Source organism: Wasmannia auropunctata, unplaced genomic scaffold (genome assembly GCF_000956235.1).
Source record: "Wasmannia auropunctata unplaced genomic scaffold, wasmannia.A_1.0 LD336000.1, whole genome shotgun sequence".
Lineage (NCBI taxonomy): Eukaryota > Metazoa > Arthropoda > Insecta > Hymenoptera > Formicidae > Wasmannia > Wasmannia auropunctata.
In genome coordinates this window covers 1-23992 of record NW_012026890.1, presented here as the reverse complement: position 1 = coordinate 23992, position 23992 = coordinate 1, and the positions used below count along the sequence as shown (strand labels likewise).

The following is a 23992-nucleotide window of genomic DNA, read 5'->3' as shown; positions in this document are numbered from 1 at the left end:
TCCCGTCCGGTTATATCAAGCAATCTTTTAATCTGTCGATTGTCGCTTCGGTTAAAATCAAAATATTTCACGAATTTTCGTTTAATCGAGCGACCCTTATTCTTCCTTACGGATCTTTGGAGACTTTGGAATTTGAATGTTTATTACTTGTAAACGATCTTCTCTTTCTCACCGCATTCGGTACTTTTTATGAAAGTCTGATCCCATGGAAATTCCAATCTATAAAGAACTTCGAACATATCGTGAAACATGAGAGTTTTATCTTACGCCGCCGCAATATGTGCCCGCGCAGATGCATATGTTCTCAGATACGTTTTCCAGATGCATACAGACACTTACGTGCACATTCGGTAGAGAATAGGAAGGAAATGTTTAGGAGGACGGGACGAGAGCGAGGAACGTAGGATGGGACGAGGAAGGGGAGAGAGAGCCTCTCTTCTCTCTGTAGACAGTAAAATCCGGAGCCGTTCGGATATAAACCAAAAGCACGTCGCGCATTCCGAAATTGATTTTGTGACGGCTTCTGGGATTACAGATGGAACAGACAAACACGTTTACGATTGTGTGACCGCACACATATATACGCGTGGGAAAAGGGGAGCGTATGGATACCGCTTGAAGTTTACGAGTACTCCGCGAAATCAATGTTTCTATCGCTTATCACGGGAAAAATAATGTGTATTAACAGCGTTAATTAAATTGAAAATAATCTCGTTAATTCCATCCGTCGTGCTCTCGCTTTAATGAAACGAGTACTTGTTTTTACTAATGCCATTATTAAATTAACGACATTATTTCCACTCTGATGCTGTTAAATCAGTTTTTTCCGTGTATACAATATCTGTATTATCAATAATCCACGATTTATGTTCTTAATTATCCTTATTATCGTCATTAATACTTCTCATCGTGCCGCGCATTAAAAGCGTAATTATTTTAACAACTACGCCTCAAACCAAGCTTCGCGCTTCGGAAGAAGCGTTGCAAAACCACGGTGAGGATTACTCCGTATTTATCAGAGACCGGAGATTCTCTCGGATTTCGGGATTAAACGATGTGGAGTTTCGAGACAAATGTCCGTGAGTTCTTTAAAAAAAAAAAAAAAACTGGATCAAAGTCGCGCTGCACCGAGCCGCTCGATTGCTTCTATACCAGCGCGCAGGAAAAATCCGCAGGGGAGAGGTCCTTCCGGTTGAATTCGCGCAACGACCCGCGGGGCGTTTTCGTCCGCGTCGCCGTTCAGCCGGCCGGGCCGCGAGGAAAATCGATCGAGAAGCGTAGTAAGGCGCGACGTTGACTGCCGTGTCGTCGCTGGGATGGCTCGTCGTCCCGTCGCGGCAAACTTCTTCCCGAAAAGCCATAAATAAAGGGCGCCGGTATTCATGCGGCGTACAAACCGGGTTTATGGCGGGACAGGGCTCGCCTTGGCCTCGCTCGCCTCGCCTCGCCTGGCGCGGGATATATAGGCGAGGTAACGCTCACGGCTTATTTACCCGCCTCGCGCGCTTTCCGTCCCGCTCTCGTTTCCCGCTCTTTTGCCTTCGCCCCAGGGCGAACGCCGGTGTATCCTCGTTCTGCCTTTTATCGCGACACCGAAAGTCAAAAACGACGGTGAGTTTAGTTATCCCTCCCCCCCCTCCCCTTTCCCTACTTCCGATTGTTCTCCGCGTCATTGGTGCCACGCGTGAATTATTATTATTATTTGTTGCGAAGTTCTCGCAAAAAAAAAACTTTCGCACTTGATGCGCTTTGCTTTTGAGGTTTATTTTGTCGCGGGAATAACTCGATATGAGACACATGCATTTTTGATAAAATCGTGTGTACCACACGGACTTTGCTCTCGCAGGCGTCGCGCTGCAAAATAATTTTAAAACTTCCAACATCTGAAAAAAAGTAGATACCTACGTGGGGAAAACTTTAAAATTAAAACTAGTCATCTCAGTGATTTACTTTCACGAAATCGAGAACTATTTTTGCAGATCTGATTCTATAGAAGAGATAAATTTTAATCAGAAAAATAAATGTTGAATTTTTCATTATTAAACTTTTAAAAGAAATATATATATATATATTATGTAAGTAAAAAATAATCTCTAAATCTTTAATCTTTGATCTTTTTAAATCAATATCACGGGAGATTCTACTTCGATTTCGGCGGCACCATCGAGATATTAGCATGCAACAAAAATAATTGTACATATATACAAACTTTAAATTTTTGTGTTTCGTACGACACAACTGGGGAGATTTCGAACACACGTAACGATACGATATTACAGTTACGAAAACGAAACTCTGCGGAGTGGAGTGTTTTATCTGTGCCTGAAGTATAACGTCTTGGCCCGAGTCCATTTTCCTGTGTCGAATAAACGGATACGTATTGCAAATACAAATGCAAATGAGCATAAATTTCGTAAGAAATTTATTTCATCGCCTGTCCCGGAGCGTTATTTTTCACGTCCCCCGAAAAGTGTCTGGCGGCATACGCTCCGCGAGGAAAATCGCTTCTTCATGTCAAAACGCACGCAACGTATAACGTAAGATTACGACGCGTACTATTGCGGGGGGATATATGTGTCAGAGGCAGGGTATATCTTCACGTTTTCCTAAGAATACGCGTTTATCTTTTCACTCCCGCGCGAAACCACTGTCGGAGATAGAGGGCGATGCAACAGCCGTACAATGGATTTTATTTGTCTGCAGTAAAATTCATCATAAAATGGACGATTTGGCATTTCATTCGCTTATGATAATAGCCTATATATTCTCCTTGTAATGTAGATTATCCTTGATATCTGCAGCGCGTAAAATAATTTATAAGAGATATATATATATATATATATATATATATATATAATATATATCTTATAAATTATTTTACGCGTCTGCAGATATCAAAGAGAATATATATATGTATATATATATTTTTTCCTCCTTAATAAGAGCTGAAATTTAAAGATTAAAAAATTAAGAATATTATTGGGCACCCAACATCTAGCCTCGGCTGAATTTGGTTCTTTCCCCCTTACTTATTGTATTATATTTTATATACAATTATATATATATATATATATATATATATATATATATTTGATTGCTCAATAATATTCTTAATTTTTAAATCTTTAAATTTCAGCTATCGTAAACAGCGCGTAGATTACTCTCGGTCTTTAAGAATGCAATCATAAAACTGTCAAGTCATCGAATTGACGATCAATTTAATTTGTGATAATATTTCAGCTTTATGATTGCGTTCTTAAAGATCGACAGTAATCTGCGCTATTTGCGATAGCTGAAATTTAAAGATTTAAAAATTAAGAATATTATTGAGCAACCAACATCTGGCCTCGGCTGAATTTGGTTCTTTCCCCCTTATTATTTGTTGTATATACAACATATATCGGTCTTGTTTGATATTATTATTTTATAAACATATATGTAATTATAACAATTTCACCATTATCGATCATATGCAAATATTAGTTAGTATTATCACCGTTATCGATCATATGCAAATGTTAGTATTATCACTTTTATTCTGTAATGCAGTCTCTTGCGTTTATTAGTATTATCACTTTTATTCTGTAATGCAGTCTCTTGCGTACTTCCAAAGAAATAAATACATACGAAATTTATGGAAATTTACGAAAATTTACCAAACAATTAATTAGACTCTCGATTTTAGATCCTCGAATTTTCTTATGTAAAATCACGTCAAAACTGAAACTCTAAAATAATCCGACGGTATTCCCGAATTTCATTCCCAAATTTCATCTTAAAATTCGACTTTTCCCAAAAGCCAGCGATGAAACTCAAACTATTTAGTAGCAAAGGGCATGTGTGTCCACTCATTGCAGCGGTTGCGCGGTTAAACCGTGAAACAGCCGTTCCGTATATACGAAGATGACGGAAGGCCCTTTGCGAATCATGTTCAGAGGCGGACTGAGGTTTGATCAACGCGACTATTTGAGAACGATGATCTCAAGCGCAACGGTAAAGTCCAAATCGTGAGATTTGCCCGACGTTTGTGAGGGGGGGGGGAGGAGGGGGTTGGAACGAGGGTGAAGAGGGGCCGCGGGCATCCGCACATACATATAACGGCGAAATTTCGCGGAATCGCGCTCCCTCGGCTGTCGGACGGTGATCTAGCAGTCCCCGCGCTTTCGCGTGGATAAACCTCAAGGTATATCGGGCACTCCTTTGAAGGAGTGCGAACGACAGGTATCCGCTATTCCCGAGGACGACGCTATTCCCCGCGGAACCACCTCGAGAAAGTCTTTGCGGTCTCGCGCGATCGTGAGAAATTGGTCTTCGAAATTCTGCGAGCTTTACAGGCGACCTAGTTTCGCGGATGATTTAAACTACGGATGGAGTTTGAGTAATATATGTATAAAAGAATCGTACTCCTTTCTCTATAAAGGAATATGATAACTCATGGCACATCGCGGATTTATATCTTCGATTATTGTGCTAATTTTTAAATCTTAATTATAAAAATAAACAATTTTTTTAATCGATTAAAAGGATTTTATTATCATGAGACACGGTAGTGTCTCGGCGCTAAAGAGGCTGTGCGCCGGACTCCGACCGTGCCTCTTTACGCGGGCCCGGCGAGTCGCGAGCACTCGAGATATATCTTATACGTATTTATGTATTCTGTGTATGTTGAGTATATTAGAGAATTTAAAACATTTATATGTTTACTCATAAATAAATAGCATATATAGAGAATGTAGCAATAATATTTATATCAATATCAATATATGTACATCAAACTAACGAGTAAGCAAATATATATATATAAACAGTTAAATATGGGCAAGCGAAATGCACAAATAATTTAACAAGAGGGATGCTAAATGGATTGTTGATATTAATTTCAATATGGCTCTAATTAATATACATAAATCAGAGTTATGTTGACGATTCATCAAAATACGGGGTATTTATTTCGCAACAATGGGGAAGGAAGAGAGAGAGAGAGAGAGAGAGAGAGAGAGAGAGAGAGAAATTCTCAGCGTAAGCCGCAGGGAATACTGCTGGAAATTAAGGAATTAAAATGGAGAGAAGCCCTTGGAAAGGTAGGCACGATTTGTCCCGTCTTTGCAGAGCCAGCAAATGTCTCGATACCGCGAAAAGTGCAGCCGTGCAAATAAGTTTCGGGCCTCGGAAGACAGCTTTAAATTTTTTCCCGCCGGCGGCGGCGGGGGAAGGTCGAGGTGAAGAGAGCGAAACCGTCGACGGTCGGCCCCCGGTAATCGTGATATAACCGCTTCTAAATGCTGAGTTAATGATCAAATCCGCGAGGGAAAGTTCTCAGACGCGGTACGAGGAGAAGAAGGTGGGCAAGGTGGCGACGACGGTAAGACGGCGCGCGGGATTAAATTCGTGCGCAGTTTGTAATTTGCACGTGGCACGGTGCGGCTTTATCCCCCCGGCACTCACCTCTCTGCCCCCTCTCCCCTTCTTCTCGAGATTAAAATGCAAATCCGAACTTGAAATCGCGGAATAAATTTAAGATATGATTGTCGCGAACGCCGTCAAGAGAACACGGCTCGTTTACTTACAGAGTCTCCAGGTTCACGATCCTGTAATGGGCCAGGTACGTGTGACGATACAGCTGAAACAGAAACAGGAGCGATGTTTCATTTAATTTGTTGAAATCAGTGAATTGGAATTAATAAAAGGACGAGTTACTAAAGTTATATAATAGGTATAAGTTTATAATGCTTATAATTTCATAAGTATAAAGTTATTTCTCACGCAAAATTCAATCTTTTCACTCTGCACTGTTGAAAGATTTGCGTTGTATTTAACGCATTTCATTTGTTCCAAACGGTCCAAACTTAAATTTTTGTGTTAATTTAACACAAGATGAATATGTTAGAAAGTAATACAAATATTATATTAAAAAATTACAATTATGCAAAAAATGTAACACTGACACAATTTGTAAGCGAACTGTGAGAGCATATTTTTTTCGATAAAATTAACATTTATAATATGTTAAATTAACACGTATTTTATTCATTCGTGTTATAATTTACGTTTTAAAATACATTATTTTTATGTTATTTGTTCGCTTACTCATAAATTGTGTTATTTTGACACTAAAAAATGTTGAATATCAATTTAACATAAAATATTTAAATAATATAATCACATTATGTTAAATTAATATGTCGAATATGTTAAAAATGTCAACACAAAATTTTAAGAAACAACTTGAGTGGACTGTTTCTAACATAAATATACAAAATGTTTCTTGCTGTGTAAATTTCGCAAGGCAACGTTGTGCTCGCTTTCGATTAATTCTAAGATATCTATTGCGATGTATTAATTATACTATTTGTCACACTTCCTTTCTGCTTTCCGCTCTATTTTTAAGAGAATCGACTATTCCTTTCGTGTTACAGTATATATCCCCCCGAGATTGTGCCCATTCTTTTTGAGAAGGACGAGTTTTCAGGCCTTTTAAATTTATTCTTTCCGCCACGATGATTGATTTTGGGGACACGGGCCGTATGTATTCCGATAAACCGATAGCGGGAAATCGATCAAACATTCGCGAGGGCAATGACATTCAAGTGATGGAAATTCCTGCTTCTGAATCCGCGGCGTTAAAAATATCCGCTTCCGTGCAAGGCGTCTGAGTGTGGTCGAGAATACGGGTGACATAAAATACGATAACATGCCACCCGGATTCTATTTCGTTACCGCATTTTGCCCTGGGTTTCCCCGGACAGTTTCTAGGGCCATGTGTTGGCGGCTATAAAAACCTCTCGCTCGTGTTACTCGCGTCATTCACGTGGCACAGATAGAGCGGCAAAAATATAATAAAGTCAGCGCGCTGATAAAAATACGTCCCAGCCACTGCTCGTACTTCTCGCACGCATGTAGCGAGATTAGCATATGCGGGATAAATATATGTAATAAGCGCGGCACGTTTCGCGCAATACGGTTAACACGCGACGAAATTAACACACTGACTGATGAATATAACGTAATAAGGATAAATCATTTATCGCCTTAGACAAATTGAAATATGACATACGCACAAAAATAATACGTAACAGAAATAAAAACGTTTGATGCACATAACGGAGATAAAATTTATCGGATTAATCATATAATAAATATATATTTTAAAACTCTAGATTAATTTATATATGATTTTATATGACGCATCCTTTTGTAATTATCGAAATTTTTTACAAAGAGAATATTATATTACACAATTCTGTGTACCTACATCACCGTGTTATCACGACGCAGAGATCGTTATTTATAGTAGCAAGGGATTTTATATCTCGCACAGATCTGCAATACTGCGATGACATAAATTTGTCAGGGCAATTTATTGTTATAGACAAACTTTGACTTATGCAAACGCGATACAGGACGCCTTGTCCTCTCTCATCATTTTTTATCATTATACGAGTAGCGTATTGAATTCGAATTCAATTAGAGCGCAGTAAAAGAGGGGAAAAGTCCAATAAATTCCGACGGTGCGCTTTTATCGAATATGATTCGATTAGACGTCGAGCTTACGTACTCCGCAGCCTGTACCGTGTACACACCCGCGAGATTGCCCGCCTCTTAGGAAGTCATTTTACCCGACCGTATCTCACAGTCCCTTACAGTTTCCCCTTCCTCCCCCTTCCGGTGCATACCCACTGCCACTAATAATAATCGTAGTAATAAAAGCAATAAACGGCTAACCGAGCATCTGAAGTTTAAATAGCGAGCGCGGTGAAACCAATATCAACGCGCGTGCGAATTCGCCGGCGGGGACCCTAAACCACGCTTAGGAAGTTTAATGGTCAAACTTCGCGATCGTGCGGCGAATCGTGACTCGCGAGAGAGCTCCCGGGCAGAGGAACGCATCCTTTTTACACAGGACACTAATTTTACGTATCGAAAGTTTCTTTTCGCGCTGAATTTGCATGCGTTCGAACGTCGATTAAATGCACGGAAATACCCTTGGCGACCATATTAGCTTTAACTATCGACGATGAAATTTATATATGACAGTATTATTGGACGAGATCAAAGAAATCAATTTTACGACAATTCGTTAGGTATCTTTGCGGAAAACGTGATTTTGCATCTACGAAACGGTGGTACTACATATTTCTGTACACACAAGCCATTTCTACACACGAAAATAATTGATTTTGATGGAAAATAAAAAAATTTGGATCTGAAAATAATTTTGTTGGAAAGTCAAAAATGATAAGGATTGCTGTAAAATGTTTTGATATTCTAGCAATCAGTTTAATTTTCCAAAAAAAATATTTTGATCATCCAACAAGAATCATTTTCAGATCTGTATATCCATGCAGCAAACTTTTTTTTAGAGCTTCCAGCAAAATCGTTCTTTCCGCGTATATATAATTATAGATTTATTTCACGTACGATTCTAATTGCGTTGTGCCACTTACTTTTTCCCGACTTCTTATTTTGAAATACATATCTGCGGATATAACGACGCGCGAAATGATCGGGAGACCTAATATTATGCAAAACAACAATATCGCTCCATATGCACACCCCCTCACCCCGCGATCAGAGGAGCCGTCGGTGTGTTAATTGGCACAGGCGGCGGAGTGTGTGCTCGCGGCTGGAAATGGTCCAGAGCCTCGCGCGGCGATATTCCCACGGGAACATTTCGGGACTCCAGGGAGAGATCCGGGCGGGCGATAGAGAGCGAACGGAGCGGAGCGAAGCGAGACCGCGCGGCCGCGTCGAACGGACCGCTGAACCATCGACAGTGCCCGGCGATACGGAAGGATTCATGGTGCTCGCCGCGCGCGCTATTTTGCCTCCATTAACTCTTTCGCGGCGCGCCTATAAATCATGGGCCCGTCTGATAAGGGTCGTGCAACGCGCCATTTTCACGTGTTGCGGCCGCGTCCGCTATCGGCCGCGGGGCTCGTTCCCATCGCATTATTCCCGCCTTCAACACTCCGCTCCGGAGAGTGCACCGTCCCCTCCTCACTCCTTCACATTAACCTCTCCCCTCGAGGGAGGGGGAGGGAGGAAGAGGAGAGCGTTCCAATATTCCTGAGTACGAGCACGTTGTTTCTTCGAGCGCAATATGCGATCCACCGGCACGTGGTAATTTCAGGCTCGCTCGAAGTATCAAGCTCGACTTGCAGATACGCCCTCAATTAACAATTCAAATCGCTCAGCATGTATAATAATGTACGCATCTTCTATGTGAGCTAATGAGTGAATAAAGGAGTAGCCATAGTATTACCATTCGCAAGCTATTCATATGACCCACCTGTTTTCTTCCTAATTTTTCACACTTCTCTCTTTATATATAATACCTGCATAAATATATGCAGACTAAAAGAAATTTAACCCTCCGTGCACTAGGTGGAGCGTGACATATTCCAGCAAAAGGAAAGTGCATATAAAAATAACCATTTTTCACCTACACTCAGAGAAATATTTCGCTGTTCCAGCCAAAATTCTAAATATTACACTTAAATTACATTGCTGTTTTTTTGTATCTGTTAAAAAATTGTCTGTCATACGTAGAATTTATAGCAGCAATATTCTAAGAATATATACAAGAAAATATAGGTCTCATAACCAAATAAGATTGGAGTGTGGATTGGAGGCTGAACTGATTAAACGTCATAGAGGAACTTTTTTGCCAAATTTGACAAATAGTTCAGATATAATTTCTGCTCTATTATCTATATTGATTAAATACAAAACATATAGCAGTGCCTATACTTACTAATCACTCATCCGTTTTAGCTAATTTTTCGTACCTAAATAATTCTCGCTATAATTGCAAGATTACTTTTTTTTGTGTAGAACCGACACCTTTTAAACCTATAAATTTATTATTTTGAAGGTCCAAATATTCATGAAAAAATGATTATTTACCCAGGAAAGCTCGGGAAACCTTCCAAAAATAATAAAGTAGGCTGTTTGAACGCTTTGCAAAAAAACTTATTTAACACATTTAACACATGTTGGACCATGAAACATTGTAAGTTTTTTTGCAAAGCGATCAAACAGCCTACTTCATTATTTTTAAAAGGTTTCCCGAACTTTCCTGGATAAATAACTATTTTTTCATGAATGTTTGGACCTTCAAAATGATAAATTTATAGGTTTAAAAGGTGTCGGTTCTAGGCGAAAAATGGCCATTTTTATATACCCTCCTTTAAACTACTTAAATTCATAAGTTCGTCAGAAATATAGTATTATTTTTGTTTTCTTATCGTTTTAAAAGATTAAAGAGTTTATTATTTTGTTTTTTCTTATCTCTTGAGGAACAAGAATCGATATTGTGACAGCCGAAATTTTTGTCGTATTAAATTAGTATACTTAAAGTGAAGCAATAACATGGGGTATATGAGACACCTCACATGGTTCGCCATGTTGATTTTTTTCCACTTGGTGCACGGAGATTTAATTACGTGTATAAAAGTGGCTTTGAAGAGTTCCGACAACACAATTTTATCAACACAATTCGCAATTGAATCAGTTAGTTTGTTTTACATGTGGCACAACTGAAGGATCGGCTTCCAGACGTAGAAACAGTTGAAGATTCCAAGTAAAGATAGGAAGGACTCGAAGAGTGACGACAAATTGGGATTTGTCTATAGGATATACTACCAACTTGTTGCTGCATCGTAAAGATTACGATCGAATAAAGACCTATTCATTCCCGAAACTGTCCCTCGATAACTCGTCGAAGCGACGAATGATATATCGCAACTGGAAAAGTCTATTGTAAGAGTCAAGAGAAAAGGTCCTTACGTCTCTTATGCAGAAAATTACGCGAACTTTACGTTATCCGGATAAAAATATTGCGGCAGACCCGCGACCTGAAATTTCAGAATATTTCGTTCGATAATGGGTACAATCATTAAATCGTGAGATTTATCATGTTCACATCAGCGCGAGCATTGTATTTATTTTCGAAAGATTTTTTACATCCAAAAGCTCGCGTATCACACCCCAAGTCATACATTCCGCCGCACGGCCGTATAGAGCCGCTGCGTCAGTATTTTTTATAACACATCGTTTGTATGCCGCCAAATTAAGCTGCGCGATAGGAAAATGAAAAATGAATCCCGCGCGGTGAAAATCGTGTTAGAAATTAATTAATCAAAGTTCGCGTTATGAATCGAAAAATGACGAGCCACGCCCCGCCGCTATTGTTGATGCGATTGAAACGTGGAGGAGGGGGGGGGAGGGTGCGGGGTGGGTATGGACAGGTTTAGCTGATACATATGTATATTTTGTATATGTACGTATATTTTTTTCAAACGTTCTCGCTGCGAACTTTCAGTTCGTTATGCAACGCCGCGGATCAAAACAGGGCCATCAGATGCTCCGAGAATATTAAAATTTATAAATGTTACACGACAGAAGACCACGCGAAGGACCTCATATATAATCCATCGATATTTTTTTTGCCCCTTCGTACGACCGTATCGCGTTATAAATATGCACGCGCGCGGGACGGAGTCGCGGAATAATAAAAATTTACACACAATTCCAACAGTTCATTGATTTCACTGCGCTTTCACCGCCGCGACGACGTGGAATTATTGAAGTCGAGTTCACGGAGTGAGAGCGGTTTATTAATTATTAATCGATTATCGTTTCATCTCGTCTGTAATCAATATATTTTTCTTTAATCGAGACCGATTGAGATCGACCGTTTCATGATATAATGCAGAGGAACGGTATTGTTTAACATTAGTTTCGCGAACGAGACGCGCGAATGTTTCCCAAGTAGTATAATACCAGCCATTAGAGCGGAACGGAACAAAAGTTTCCGCGGAGCTCTCTCCCTCTCTCTCTCTCTCTCTCTCTGGCCGAGTGAAGTTGAAAACTGAAGATATTCGCGCGCGCGCGCGCCCCCCTTCCTTGTTCGCCGGACGATTACTTCATTTTCAGCGGTTGGCTCTCGGCATGTACCTACCGTTACATAGAATTGAGAACGCCGCTATTTCGCGGATGTACGGCACCGATGGGAATACGAGAAGGGGAGCGGGAGGGGGAGGGCGGAAAGAGTTTTGCGAAGCAGGATTTAATGTTTCTTGCACGAGTTACAGGAGTTTTCCCGCCGCACGCGCTGCGCGCGGGAGTAATTCCTAACGCGGAATTAATTCCTCCAGCGCCGCGGGACACGCGTACCCGCCGCGCCGCCCGCCGTTCTACCGGAAAAGCTACCGGTGCTCGCTTCGATTCGCGATGGTTTAAGCATGGATAGGCAAGAATAGCTGGCGAGATGGGCCGCATTGTTTGCGCGGATATGCGCAAACACGTACGAGCGAGCGAGCGGACGCGATCGTAATCTCTCTGCGAGAGAAGTTTATTTTGCACGCCGCTGACCCGACAATTTTTCATATCTCCACTTTTCATCCTTGGAGAGGAGAGGAAAAAAAAGAGAGGAGGAGAGAAGAAAAGGAGATTTGCGCCCGTGCGTAATTTTGACGCGCGAAATAAATTCTTAAGGATTGATACGGTTCTCCGGCGCTTCCCAAACTCGTTTTGTCTCGGTGTATATGCTTCCGGTTTAATATTTTATTTGTTCGAGGAGTGAAAATCCAGCTGCAAGACAAACTCTACAGTCGAATCTCGATAACTCGGACCTCTGTAATTCGAGAACCACTCGAATTTTTTCCTTTAAAAGCCACTATAATCGGAAAATTCGAAAGCTTCCATCACTCGAAGCCTCCATATAAGTCGAATTTTCATATGTCAACTCTCTCTCACTCAAACTTCGATAAGACGAAAACCTCTATAACTCGAACATTTTCATAGCTCTTCCCTTGAGATTCGAGTTATCGAGATTCGACTGTATTCGACTCGATTTAAAGCTACATCCCTTTAAAAAGTTTCTCTTCAGTTAGATAACACGGAACGTGTGTATACAGGTATATTATTAATTAATTAATTAAGGATACCGATGCGTACTCTCGATGCACTCAGGCCGCGGTAATTCGACCTATAAATATGTTATTGCCGATATCGCCGGCAACTGTATTACGACAAACGCAACGAACGGGTCCGCTAGACGGTTCAAAGTTAAGCAGCTTTGATCGTAATTTGCGCGTTAGAATGAGTGACCATCTGGAAACACCGAGTTTCCTATACATATGGTAGCTCGTGTGCAGCTTTTCGCTGCGTTTCCGCCGTTTTACATAGCGGAATTACACCCGCCGGATAATTGCCCGGGCTATTTATTGCGATGAATAATTAGCGAATAGGTTAACTTGTAATCCGCGCATATAATGCGCGATAAAATAACAAGTTTATGCGACCACATTGACAATGGCGCTTGTAACAATACACCGCGATAAGCTGTGTGCTGATAGCGCAAATAAATAAATAATAAATAACACGCCCGTGTGATTGATTATTTAGGGAAGAATTCCCCACCTCTCCCCCTCGCGTATACCCCAACGTGCAGCACGCGTGGCCGATATTTGCCGAATTATTTATTCGACGGGACAAAAGTACGGAGTGCTGCAGCAGGAGGCGAAAAAAGGACTCGCGGACGTCGATAAAGCGATTATAAAAACACCACGTAAATTCCACGAACGCATCCGGACGCGCTCGCGCTTCAGTAATGCACCTTGCGATCGTTGTTGTTATACCGTTGGTTCTCGCGCGTTTTTTCCACTTCGCGCCAACTTAATTTCCCAGAGGCGAAAACCACTCGCGTTCGGTTTTCGGTTAGCTGGCCGCGGTCCAACGCGGACCGTATCAACGACCATCGGCCGTATCTTGAAACACAAAATCGCTAATGTCGCTAAAAACTAAAAGCGTCCCCCCTCCCCTCGCGCCCACACGTAGCGGTCGATTAAACGGACAGACGCTAATTAGGAAAACTTTTGCGCGCGAAACGAGAAGGCGCCATTGTACGCGGATACCATTGGTAACGGTTTTCGGAGCAATTAATTTTTGGCGGACACGACTCACCCCCCCCCTCCGAGTTAATTTCCCAGAAGAATAACAACGTATGTTAACTTTCGCGATTTTATATCGCTTAGATACACAGATGGATGTAGAGAATGGTCGATTCTGCAATGCGAGGCTCAAATTTTAATGGTACTCCGAATAAACTTTTGACGTCGTAGCACACTTTCCTCGGTTGTTTTTTAACGCGCGATTTCGCGCATAAATGCGGACGTTTGGATTACTTCAGGATAAATATTACGCATAAAATGCTCTACCATGGAATTTCCACGGATTATTATTTAGCACGTCATATTAACGTAGCTCGTAGATTAAACAAATCGTTAATGCCGAAAAAATGTTTGAAATCCAAATTGCTCTTGTGAGTAAACATTTTTTTATTGCAACAGCATTTTTCTCTCGTGGCAGACAGAAGTTTAACTTTTCACGGAAAAAGAGTCATTAAATGTAAGGTTAACGTAACATCGTTAAATGATTAGGTCGCGCCGACCGGTGCAGGTGGTTGGAAAGACAAAGAAGAAAAAACTAGTTACAAACTCGTATCCGTACTAGTTACCAACTTACGTTTCTATGATAAATTTATTATTTATTATTTATTTTTAAATAAATCCCTGGTTAGAAATTTCAAACATTTTTTAAGCAGTTATTATATTATATTATATAATTATATTAACTGTCTAGTAACTGAGAAGTAAAACTCTTTAAAATTCAAATCAAGATGTAACGCTTTGCCTGCATGAGTTAATGCATATAAAAGATGTGAAAAATCTAAATTCACTTACTGAACAAAAACGAGAAATGGACTTCAATTGATTATTAAACAAACTTGCAGCTCATGAAATTGGCTGTCAATTTATTAATATGCAACCTGCTGCTCATGATATTGGCAGTTTTGTCCTAGTAACATTTCGTATTTTGTGAATGAAAATCTCTCAAAAGGTTTGTCCATTTACGACGCAGTGTTGCTACAATTAATGGACACAATAATACTAGAAAAACATGCCAAGTACGATAAAAGAATTTCAATTCGCCTTCATTGAGAAGAACAAGAGACAAATAAAAAAGAAATGGAATTCTTGTTTGCCACACGCAAATAACGCAAGTGAGAAAATCTCTCGCGAGAAATTGTCGTAAAGAAAAATTGTCAAAACTGCTCGCGCAATTGCCAGCGAAATTATTTTAGGTTTTGAATTTCGTCGTCGCGCGGAGTTTCGGGTTGCAATCTCAGGCGAATATTTATGCCGGCCATTTTTCCTCGAATGGCTATCCGTCGTGCAGAGAGAGAGAGAGAGAGCCTCGGGAGCGAATGAAGCACTCTCCTCCGCGATACAGACGTGGGGGTCACGTTTCGATTTTCGCCCCACTGATTCGCCTTATCCGAAAACGAGCGATTTATACGTAAGAGCCTCTCACCGAGACCCACCTCCGCTATGTGAATCGACTGCCAAGTCGGACTTGTTCGTATAGGAAATGTGTATTTCGTTCCGTTAAAGCCGATCACGCACCGAATCAGATCAGCTTCCCGCTCGGAATCAGATATCGCCATCATCACCGCGGTCTATATTGGATCGGTAATAATTGATAGATCATTGATGAAGAGCGAGAGCGCAAGAACGCGAGAGAGAGAGAGAGAGAGAGAGAGAAAGAGAGGGAGGCTTACAAGAATTTCGTCAAACGTCGATCTGGTGAGCGAATCAAATATTGATTCTGGCCAAATTGCAGTACAATTTAATCCATAGTAAATCGACACTGGCATTATCGGTATTGTGTAGCCGCACCCTATCCATGTTGTGTGTGCCTCCAATTTCAGAGATAATTCTTAAAATCGCTTAAGAAAATTGCTGTTAAATGAAACCTCTGTTTCAGAGATTAAGCGTGGCATGCGCGACAACAAAAATAAGGGGAAATAAAGTTTTGCAGAAGTGTGTGCAACTCTTGGGCGTGAATAATAATTCACGCGCGCTTTATGCCCAAAATAAAAATACGTGATTTATTACACAGTTGCCATGACGTTTTCAAGCCGTTAATTCTGGACTAATCCGCGGCCCGAGAGCCAGTTTGAGGAAGTCAAATCTCCGCGAAAAGTGCAATAAGAATAATTTACGCGGATTTTTTCCGCACGCCATTCACTATACAGCCGGGATTAGCGCAATTTGCATAAATCGCGACAAATGAAATAATTCAATTGCCCGGGACTGGAGCGGAGCGGACGATTCAGCGCGCGGGATGGACGAATTAATTAATTACGCGCGACAGTCATTAAGGGATAAAAATAGTCGCCGTGATTTATGTCTTACGCGGTAATGCGCATATAAAACTTCCGAGAATTAAACGCGAGATGCAATCGCCGCGGCTTTAAGTCTGAAAGTTCTAAAAACCCATATTTGATATTGGAAAAAGTCTCAACCGAAGCGCACATTATCATAGCGCATAAAACTTCGCAATCCCGCGATAGAATCTCAGCCATTCGGTGCGTTCCACGTTAATATTACATCTCTCTCTCTCTCTCTCTCTCTCTCTCTCTCTCTCTCTCTCTTTCTCTCTCCGATTAACTTATTAGACTAAGATAATTAAAAGAATTCAGGAGCGTGATTAAACAACTTAAATTTAGTTTCGATGACTGCACGACGATTTCAATAATTGAGGCACCTACAAATAACGTTTTAACAGTACACGGAAAGAACAATTTTGCTGAATCCAGATCTGAAAATAATTTTTGTTCAATAATCAAAATAATTTTGTGCAAAAGTCAAAGTGATTGCTATAGAATATCAAAACGTTTTATAGCAATGCTTATCAGTTTTAACATTCCAATAAATTATTTTGATGATTCAACAAAAAATTATTTTCAGATCTGTTTTTAGCAAAATTTTTAGACAAAATCGTTCTTTCCGTGTACGCAATACGGATTTCATCGATTGCAAACCCTTCCTCAAGTTCTTCGAGCTTCAGAACGAAAGGACTGCAATGTAGGTCCTATTCGGACCGAGGATCATTAATGTTCTCTTTTAACGTCCGCTCGCTCCTTAATAGCGTCGCCGATGTTTATCGCGCCTCTCCCAAACGTCGCATTACGTTAACGTGCCAAATGGCGCGTTGCGTCGCGAATGGAAGCGGAATGCGGAATTTGAATCGCTCCCGAACGATGAATACCTACTCGGCGCGTCGCGACGCGACGCGACGTTTCGATTCGTCCTGCGAGATCGAGAAAATAGGACGAGTGCGCTGAATGCGCCGAATGTGATATAGCGAGCGGTGGCGGCGGCGCGGCAAGTCTTCCCCGCGCTCTGATCAGAATCGACCTTATCCACTGCGACTCCGCTGCTGCAGCAGCGTCGAATGACGTCCCCGTGGCGAGAACGGGAGAAATCTTTGTCTTTATCGGTGCGGAAAAGCGGTTCCCACGCGGACGAACGGGCACACGGGCGAGGGCGTGCAGCAACGTCGATGCGAGAGGCGCGCTGCTCGCCCCCCCCCCTCCCCCCTGATTCCGCCGAGATGCACATTACGGATAGCGTACAATACCGGCACGTATTCCACATTCCGGGTATCTCGCGATAAGCGCGCGGAGCCTTTCTCCAGCTTATTATTAACCGCCGATATTTCTATCGACCGGAAAGCGAAGATTTTATTACGGTCGCGAAAAGGATTGCTTGTAACAGCTGCAAAAAAAAAAAAGAAAACCTGGCAGAGCGAACGTAACGAAGGATATTCAATGCAGTAACATAATTTAATGTGCTGAAATATAATTTGCCTGTATTATAAAAATTGTGTAACATGCAATTAACGAAGAGCGACGAATTTGGTTTCCTACGCGATTTAACTGGAGCAAAACCCCCTAATATATTTTGGTAAAAGCAACTACAGCGAATATATATGTATATATACGTTCCAGTGTGCAGCGATCCGCGGTTTTGTGCGACAGAGCGGAAGGCACTGTGTCGGGGAAACGTGGCTAAAATTATCATTTAATCAGTTTGGCACGCAGTTAGAGCAATTGAGATCCCCGCGAAAGATCTGCGTACATACGTAACTTCGCTATGTAATTTCCCCGAATCAAATATTAATTTGACGTATCTCGTTATGTATCTGTTTCTCAATACGAACAGATGATCGATAAAATATAATTAAATATTGAAAAATATTGAAACTTGAGTTTAATCAAAATTTTCGGGAGAAATGCTGACATGCGCTGACCACTTGTCATATGATTAAACTACGAATTAAACGAATGTACGTGGCCGGCGTTTTAAATACGAAAACGTTTGCACATGTTATCAAGTTATTAACAGACGTTTGACGAAAGGTTGGGAAAACGAAATAAATAAACGCCCGGCGATTTTTCGCCAGCAGCGCATTAATTTCATCGCCGTAAAGCGATTAATAAAGTTGAAAATGAAAAAGTGGGTCAGATTTATCGCGTCGAAATAATTGAAAATTTCTCAACTTACGTTTGCAAAATCGATTTCGTCACAAATCTTTATGAGCGAACTTTTTTTTTACGTGACGAACGAAGTAAAATTTTGTCGCTATAAAAGGGAACTTCTTTAAAACACGTGAAATGAAAAAAAAAGGATCAATTCTCTGGCAATTTCCTCTTATCGATCGAACGTATATCGCCTCCTAAAATTTCCACGCACTCTCCAATTTAGATAGCCAACGTTTTCGAATTTCGTGCGCGTCGGAGCCATGTGTATCCCCGGCCGTAATTAGTGAAAAATGCCTTCTGTTTCCTCATTTAGTACTGAAAGAACGGTAAGAGCGCGTCGGGGAATCGCCGCGGGAGAATCCGTGTCCGGTTTCATAAACACATGGGCAATCCGCGCGAGTGAACCGCCACCCGCCCGCGCCGCCGTCGCGCCGCGCGCCGCAGCAATGTCCTCACCGAGCGGTCGCATTAAGAATTGATTCTAATGCACTGCCCGTGGCAGCCCCGCCACTCGCGTCGCTCGCACCGAGGATACATGAGAGGATACACGGAATACAGGTATATCCTGGTACCAGGGGCCACTTACAGCCCGCGCCGACACGATTTCCTGCGACTATCGGAAATTTCGACCGCGGGACATTTCGACCACGCCGCTGCCGGGGCTACATAATGTAAATCAAGAAGCGCTCGATGCTGCACATGCACCGATTGCGCACCAATCGGCATGCATCGGGCCCCCTTTATTGCTTAATATCCCCGAGCGTTATCGGTCAAACGCATCCCACGCCCCGTGATCGCAACTTTTCCGATTCGCAAATGCGTGAGCGCGAGCGCGCGCGCGGCTTTATGGACGTTGTTATAATTCGCGAATAACGAATCCGAGCGGTAATCCTGTGGAACTGAGTTGACGAGCGGTTTTAACGCGCATATAAATGCGGCCCATAAAATCATCCGTTAACGAGCACTTCACATATATATATTTTTTTATTGGCATTTAAGATATAATATATAATATGGGAAAAGAATTTTTCAACGATAATCTTCGTATGAAAGATCGATTGATCTTTCTCTTCTTAAACAAATGTAAAGTTTTTTTTTAATGCTAATTACATTTTCCATTAAATTAATCTAAATTTATCTATCTAGTCTATTTTTAATGGATCTATTTTATTATTGAATGTACAAAATGCAGCGTTCAAGGACATTTTTATCCGTGAAAAACTACTTTCTTTCGGAATTCTATCAAGATAGTAATTTATGGACTTTCTAGATCAAACGGCGAGTCAATCTACAGGATGACGTCTAATAACCGTATCTATACCTTTATTATCCCGGCATCGGGCGGGGCAATATTTTTGACTTCGACAGGATCGATTCTCGTCAACGTATAAACGCGGCGTTGCGGCGGCGGAGGAGCGTAAACTCGGTGATGGACAGTAAGTTAACGGCGACTCGTAAACAAGCTTGTTGAGGGTGGAATACGCTGAAGGGTTGAAATCCGTAAAAACACCGATGGCACGCCTTTCTCTTCCGCGACAATAAGCTTTGTGCGACGCGTAGCGGTAAAAAATACTGCCCATCTAACACTGTGAACTTTTCTTACACTGCAGGACAAATAGTAAAAATGCAAAGTCGCTAAAAAAAAACTTCTACGACTGTACATTCCGCGCTAACTGATTGCCACCATTTGAAGTATGACTTGTTTGTATTTTCAGATATACGAAGTATTTTTTTTCCGTAAACGACATTAATATAATTTCTCTGAACAATTTCGTATTGTACATTTTTCCGTGTTAAAAAGCTGGACGAGAATAGAGATTTAGTAAGCAATAGAATTTCATAATTGCGATTATGTACCACAAGCGTAAGGTTATTCTTATTTTGCGAGATAAATCTTGTATTTCATGTTTTTTATATCAGATATACATTTAGTTTTTTTTTAGTAATGGCATACTATCTCCGTTTGTCTTGATTAAAATAATTCCGATAACTATTTAATTTAACCGACAACTAATTCAATCTTCGTTGGAATTGAATTAATTATTGGTTAAATTAAATAGTTATCGAATAACTATTTAATTTAACCGATAATCAATTAAATTTTCATTGGAATTGAATTAATTGTTGGTTAGGTTAAATAGTTATCGGAATTATTTTACTGGACTTGCCGTCTGAAAGTAAGCCATATAATTGAAAGACTCTATAAGGACTGATCAATATTGAGCGAAGAAGCCTCTTACTTCCGTCCGCAGCCACTCGCTCTTACCTAATGATAACAACCAACTGATCGCAGTGTATGGAGCGAGGCTCCTTCAGCGGGGCTATAGCGAAGGAGGGAAAGAACTCTACTTCGAAAGTGAAAACATGTACAAGGCCTGTTTTGCGAACTCGGGCAAAATATTTGCGCATAAAGCAACACGATAAAATTAAAATCATCTAATTATAACCTGCCCGCAACTGTAGAAACGTTATTTCTACATGTTGCAATTATCTTTTTCAATAAATAAAAAATACTTGAAATGTCGTAACGTCGAATGTGCAAATAAAGCGAAGCTCAATAAACCTCCTTCATTCGTTTTCCTCTCCTTTTGTAATGCAGCATGTTATTGTCCCCTCCAAGCATCGCGACGCTTTCATTTTTTTTTTATTAATGCATTCTTCAGAAGGGTGTTATATAAAAGATGTTTTTATACACGCCTTCTTTGTCACAGCGTATAAAGGGTCTTTTTTTTATTATAAACGCCTCAGTAAGATGTTTCTTGTGAAAACGCGCGGTTGCAATATAAGATAAACGTAAACAGCCGCCGCTGTATTCTCGATATTAGACTTTTAGCGCCTGCTGTAAAAATGAACATTCGCGAGTGATAATTGCGAAAACAATTTTTTTTCGTCTCTTTGGAAACTAATGCATTTCAGCCGTTTGGGAAATATTACGGGAGTTTATGCCGTATAAGAAATCTCAGATAGCTGCCGCTTCTCTAAAGGGTCTCCTCCCTCTCTTTTGGTCAAAGCAAACTTGCCCGTTCAGCGAGGCATTGATCCAAAAAACGGCCACGAAAAAAAAAAATAAAAATAAAAGCAACCTTTTTACATGTACGGACACATAAGTGTGCCGCTGGAATCGGTGGAACGCCTCTCTGGACTTTTCGTGTATCTACGTACGTATGTATGTGTATGTGTGTACGTCCTTTCAGGAAAACTGGTAATATGTCAGCCGTATGAAGCCCAGCGGGCCATTTCCCGCTGGACGGAGATGCGCTGAATATAGCGACGAAGTAGATCAGTGCATCAAAGGGCCACAGATTGTGCAACAGCTATCAAGCCGCTTAAGATATATCTAGTTAATCCATCCGATAAACTCGCCAGTAACGTTCGTTAATGGCGATTGCCCGATAGAGATGCCTTCAAGGCTGACAAGGGGAGCGACGATTTCCAGCGAGAGCGAATTAACGATACAATAATAATTGTGTCAGTATTAATTTGCGAATTGCTTCTATCGCTTTTTAACTAGCTTGAGCTCTTTCCGTCCGCGCAGAATTGCAATTGCTGCAGTTATTCTCGAGCACAAAGGGGGAAAGATTCGTCTCAATATTGTGTTGCGTAATAAAAAAAAAAGCGGAGATATATACGCGTGTAAAATTATTTAAAGGCGAAATGTCGAAAAGAATTCCGTGATTTAGAGTTTAGTAATTAACTTCAATTATGCGTTATGGAACAGAACTGTTGTCCGCCCGATTAACAGTTACGGAGAATTACGCGATCGCGCAGCTTCAACTGTTATTACCATTGTTATCCTTTCCACTTTATAACTAATGAAGTATCTGTTCAACGATACTGAACGTGTTGTTATGCATATTCTGAATTACCCCAGGCAATTAATTATCATAATCAGCTTTAGCCGCTCTTCCGTGTTCGATTCTCTCTCCGTTGCATACAATAACGATAATGTTGTAAATGCATAATATGCACAGGCGGCCATGAGGTAAGTATCATATAATGACTGCATCTGTGTAATATTAGATTATCACGAAGAAGATATTGTTTCATTAAAAATAAACATTATCATCAGGTGCGGCTTCGGCGCAGAAATGTAAAAAATAATTAAATTAAAGCAGGCCAGCTTTCCCAAGTTAATTTTTGTTTAAATTAATTTATTAAATAAAACAATTTCTCGATAAATTTCTTCTCTCTTTCTCTCTCCCTCTCTCTAAAATCGTATCGGATAATAAATTCAATCAAAATAAAAAGATAGTTGAACATAAATTAAATGCTTTAAATAATTTCATATTTTATAATTTCCATAAAATTAATTATTCGTGACGAGACAAAATAATTTTATCGCAAGATTTATTATGCAAAACGGAATTCTTAAAATTTAGTACATGCACGACAAATAAATTTAATTTATTTGCCATACATATATATATATATACTTTTAATTTTTGTTAATTTAAAATTGAAATTTCGCGTGATTACTCATTACTCAGCGATAACTTGTTAACGATAACGTTCCGTAAATATAAAGTTTAATGTGCCACGTAACTTGTGTATTCCGCGTGGAGGCATACCAACTTCAAGACCTCATTTTCGCGAAACAGCATTTCCAGCTTGGTTAACGTTATCTCAAAGTGTCTGTTCCCTTTCTTGTTACAAGGTAGCATTTGTCCGAATAACCGTCCGAGAATATCTTCCTTGAATGTCCTATGGGACTTTTACATTGTCGAGTAGGATAGTTATGTTGCTCTGTTTTGAGCGGCGAGACCCCTTCTACACGTTTGTACTTACATTACGCAACACACTTTAGATATTGTTCAACGTAACGTTCGTTACCAAGATACCCCGTCTTGAAAATGTTTTTAAAAAGATAAAGATATATAATTAGAAATAGTATAAAATTAATTGTAATTTTCCTTCTTTTATTTGTCCAATATATATTCCATTACTGTTCAAATTAGAGATACGCGAATAGTTCGAATTCGAATCGAATCACAGTAGATTCGATTCGAACTCGTTTTCGAATCTGCAAGATTCGAAATCGAATAGTTCGAGAATTTCGATTCAATCGCCTATTGTATTTGGTTCATTTACATCCCCCGCGCGACCAATTATTCTTATCTAATAAATAAATATTTTTGATATATGTAATGTATTCATATAGATTAATAAAATGTTCGAAAGCATTCTAACTATTCGCGTATACACATATTATTAATATTTTCTAGTTTAAAATGTCACATAAGGTCACAATCCTTTGTAATGAGATGTAAATCGAAAACGATTGTAGTGTAGTAAATAATTATAATGTGCACGGAGATATAGTAAGTAGTGTTATCAGTAGAATATAGATTTAGGTCTGTATTTAGAATGCGCTTTTATCAATAAATGAGCGATTTTATATCTGAAATTATATAGTACATGTAACGTAAACTGTAGTGTCTTAGCGCTCTACATCGTTACTAATGTGTTCTAAATACGGTCCTTAGTGTTATCAGCAAATAAACCGCTCAAACAACTTATTGTGAGATACATACACATATAAATTACAATTATTGTATGTATAGTATATCTCACATAATTTTATATATATATATATATATA

General features: G+C 40.1%; 1 protein-coding gene across 1 annotated transcript in view; it reads right to left on the bottom strand.

The window, feature by feature from the left end:
* Positions 1–5620, bottom strand: part of LOC105453258 (venom dipeptidyl peptidase 4) — a gene marked incomplete at its 5' end in the record, with an annotated part of 75538 nt that extends 69918 nt beyond the window's left edge. Inside the window, one exon of the mRNA XM_011695050.1 lies at positions 5568–5620. Coding sequence (XP_011693352.1) covers positions 5568–5620 — 53 coding nt within the window. The remainder of the gene's footprint in view (positions 1–5567) is intronic.
* Positions 5621–23992: the final 18372 nt, after the last annotated feature.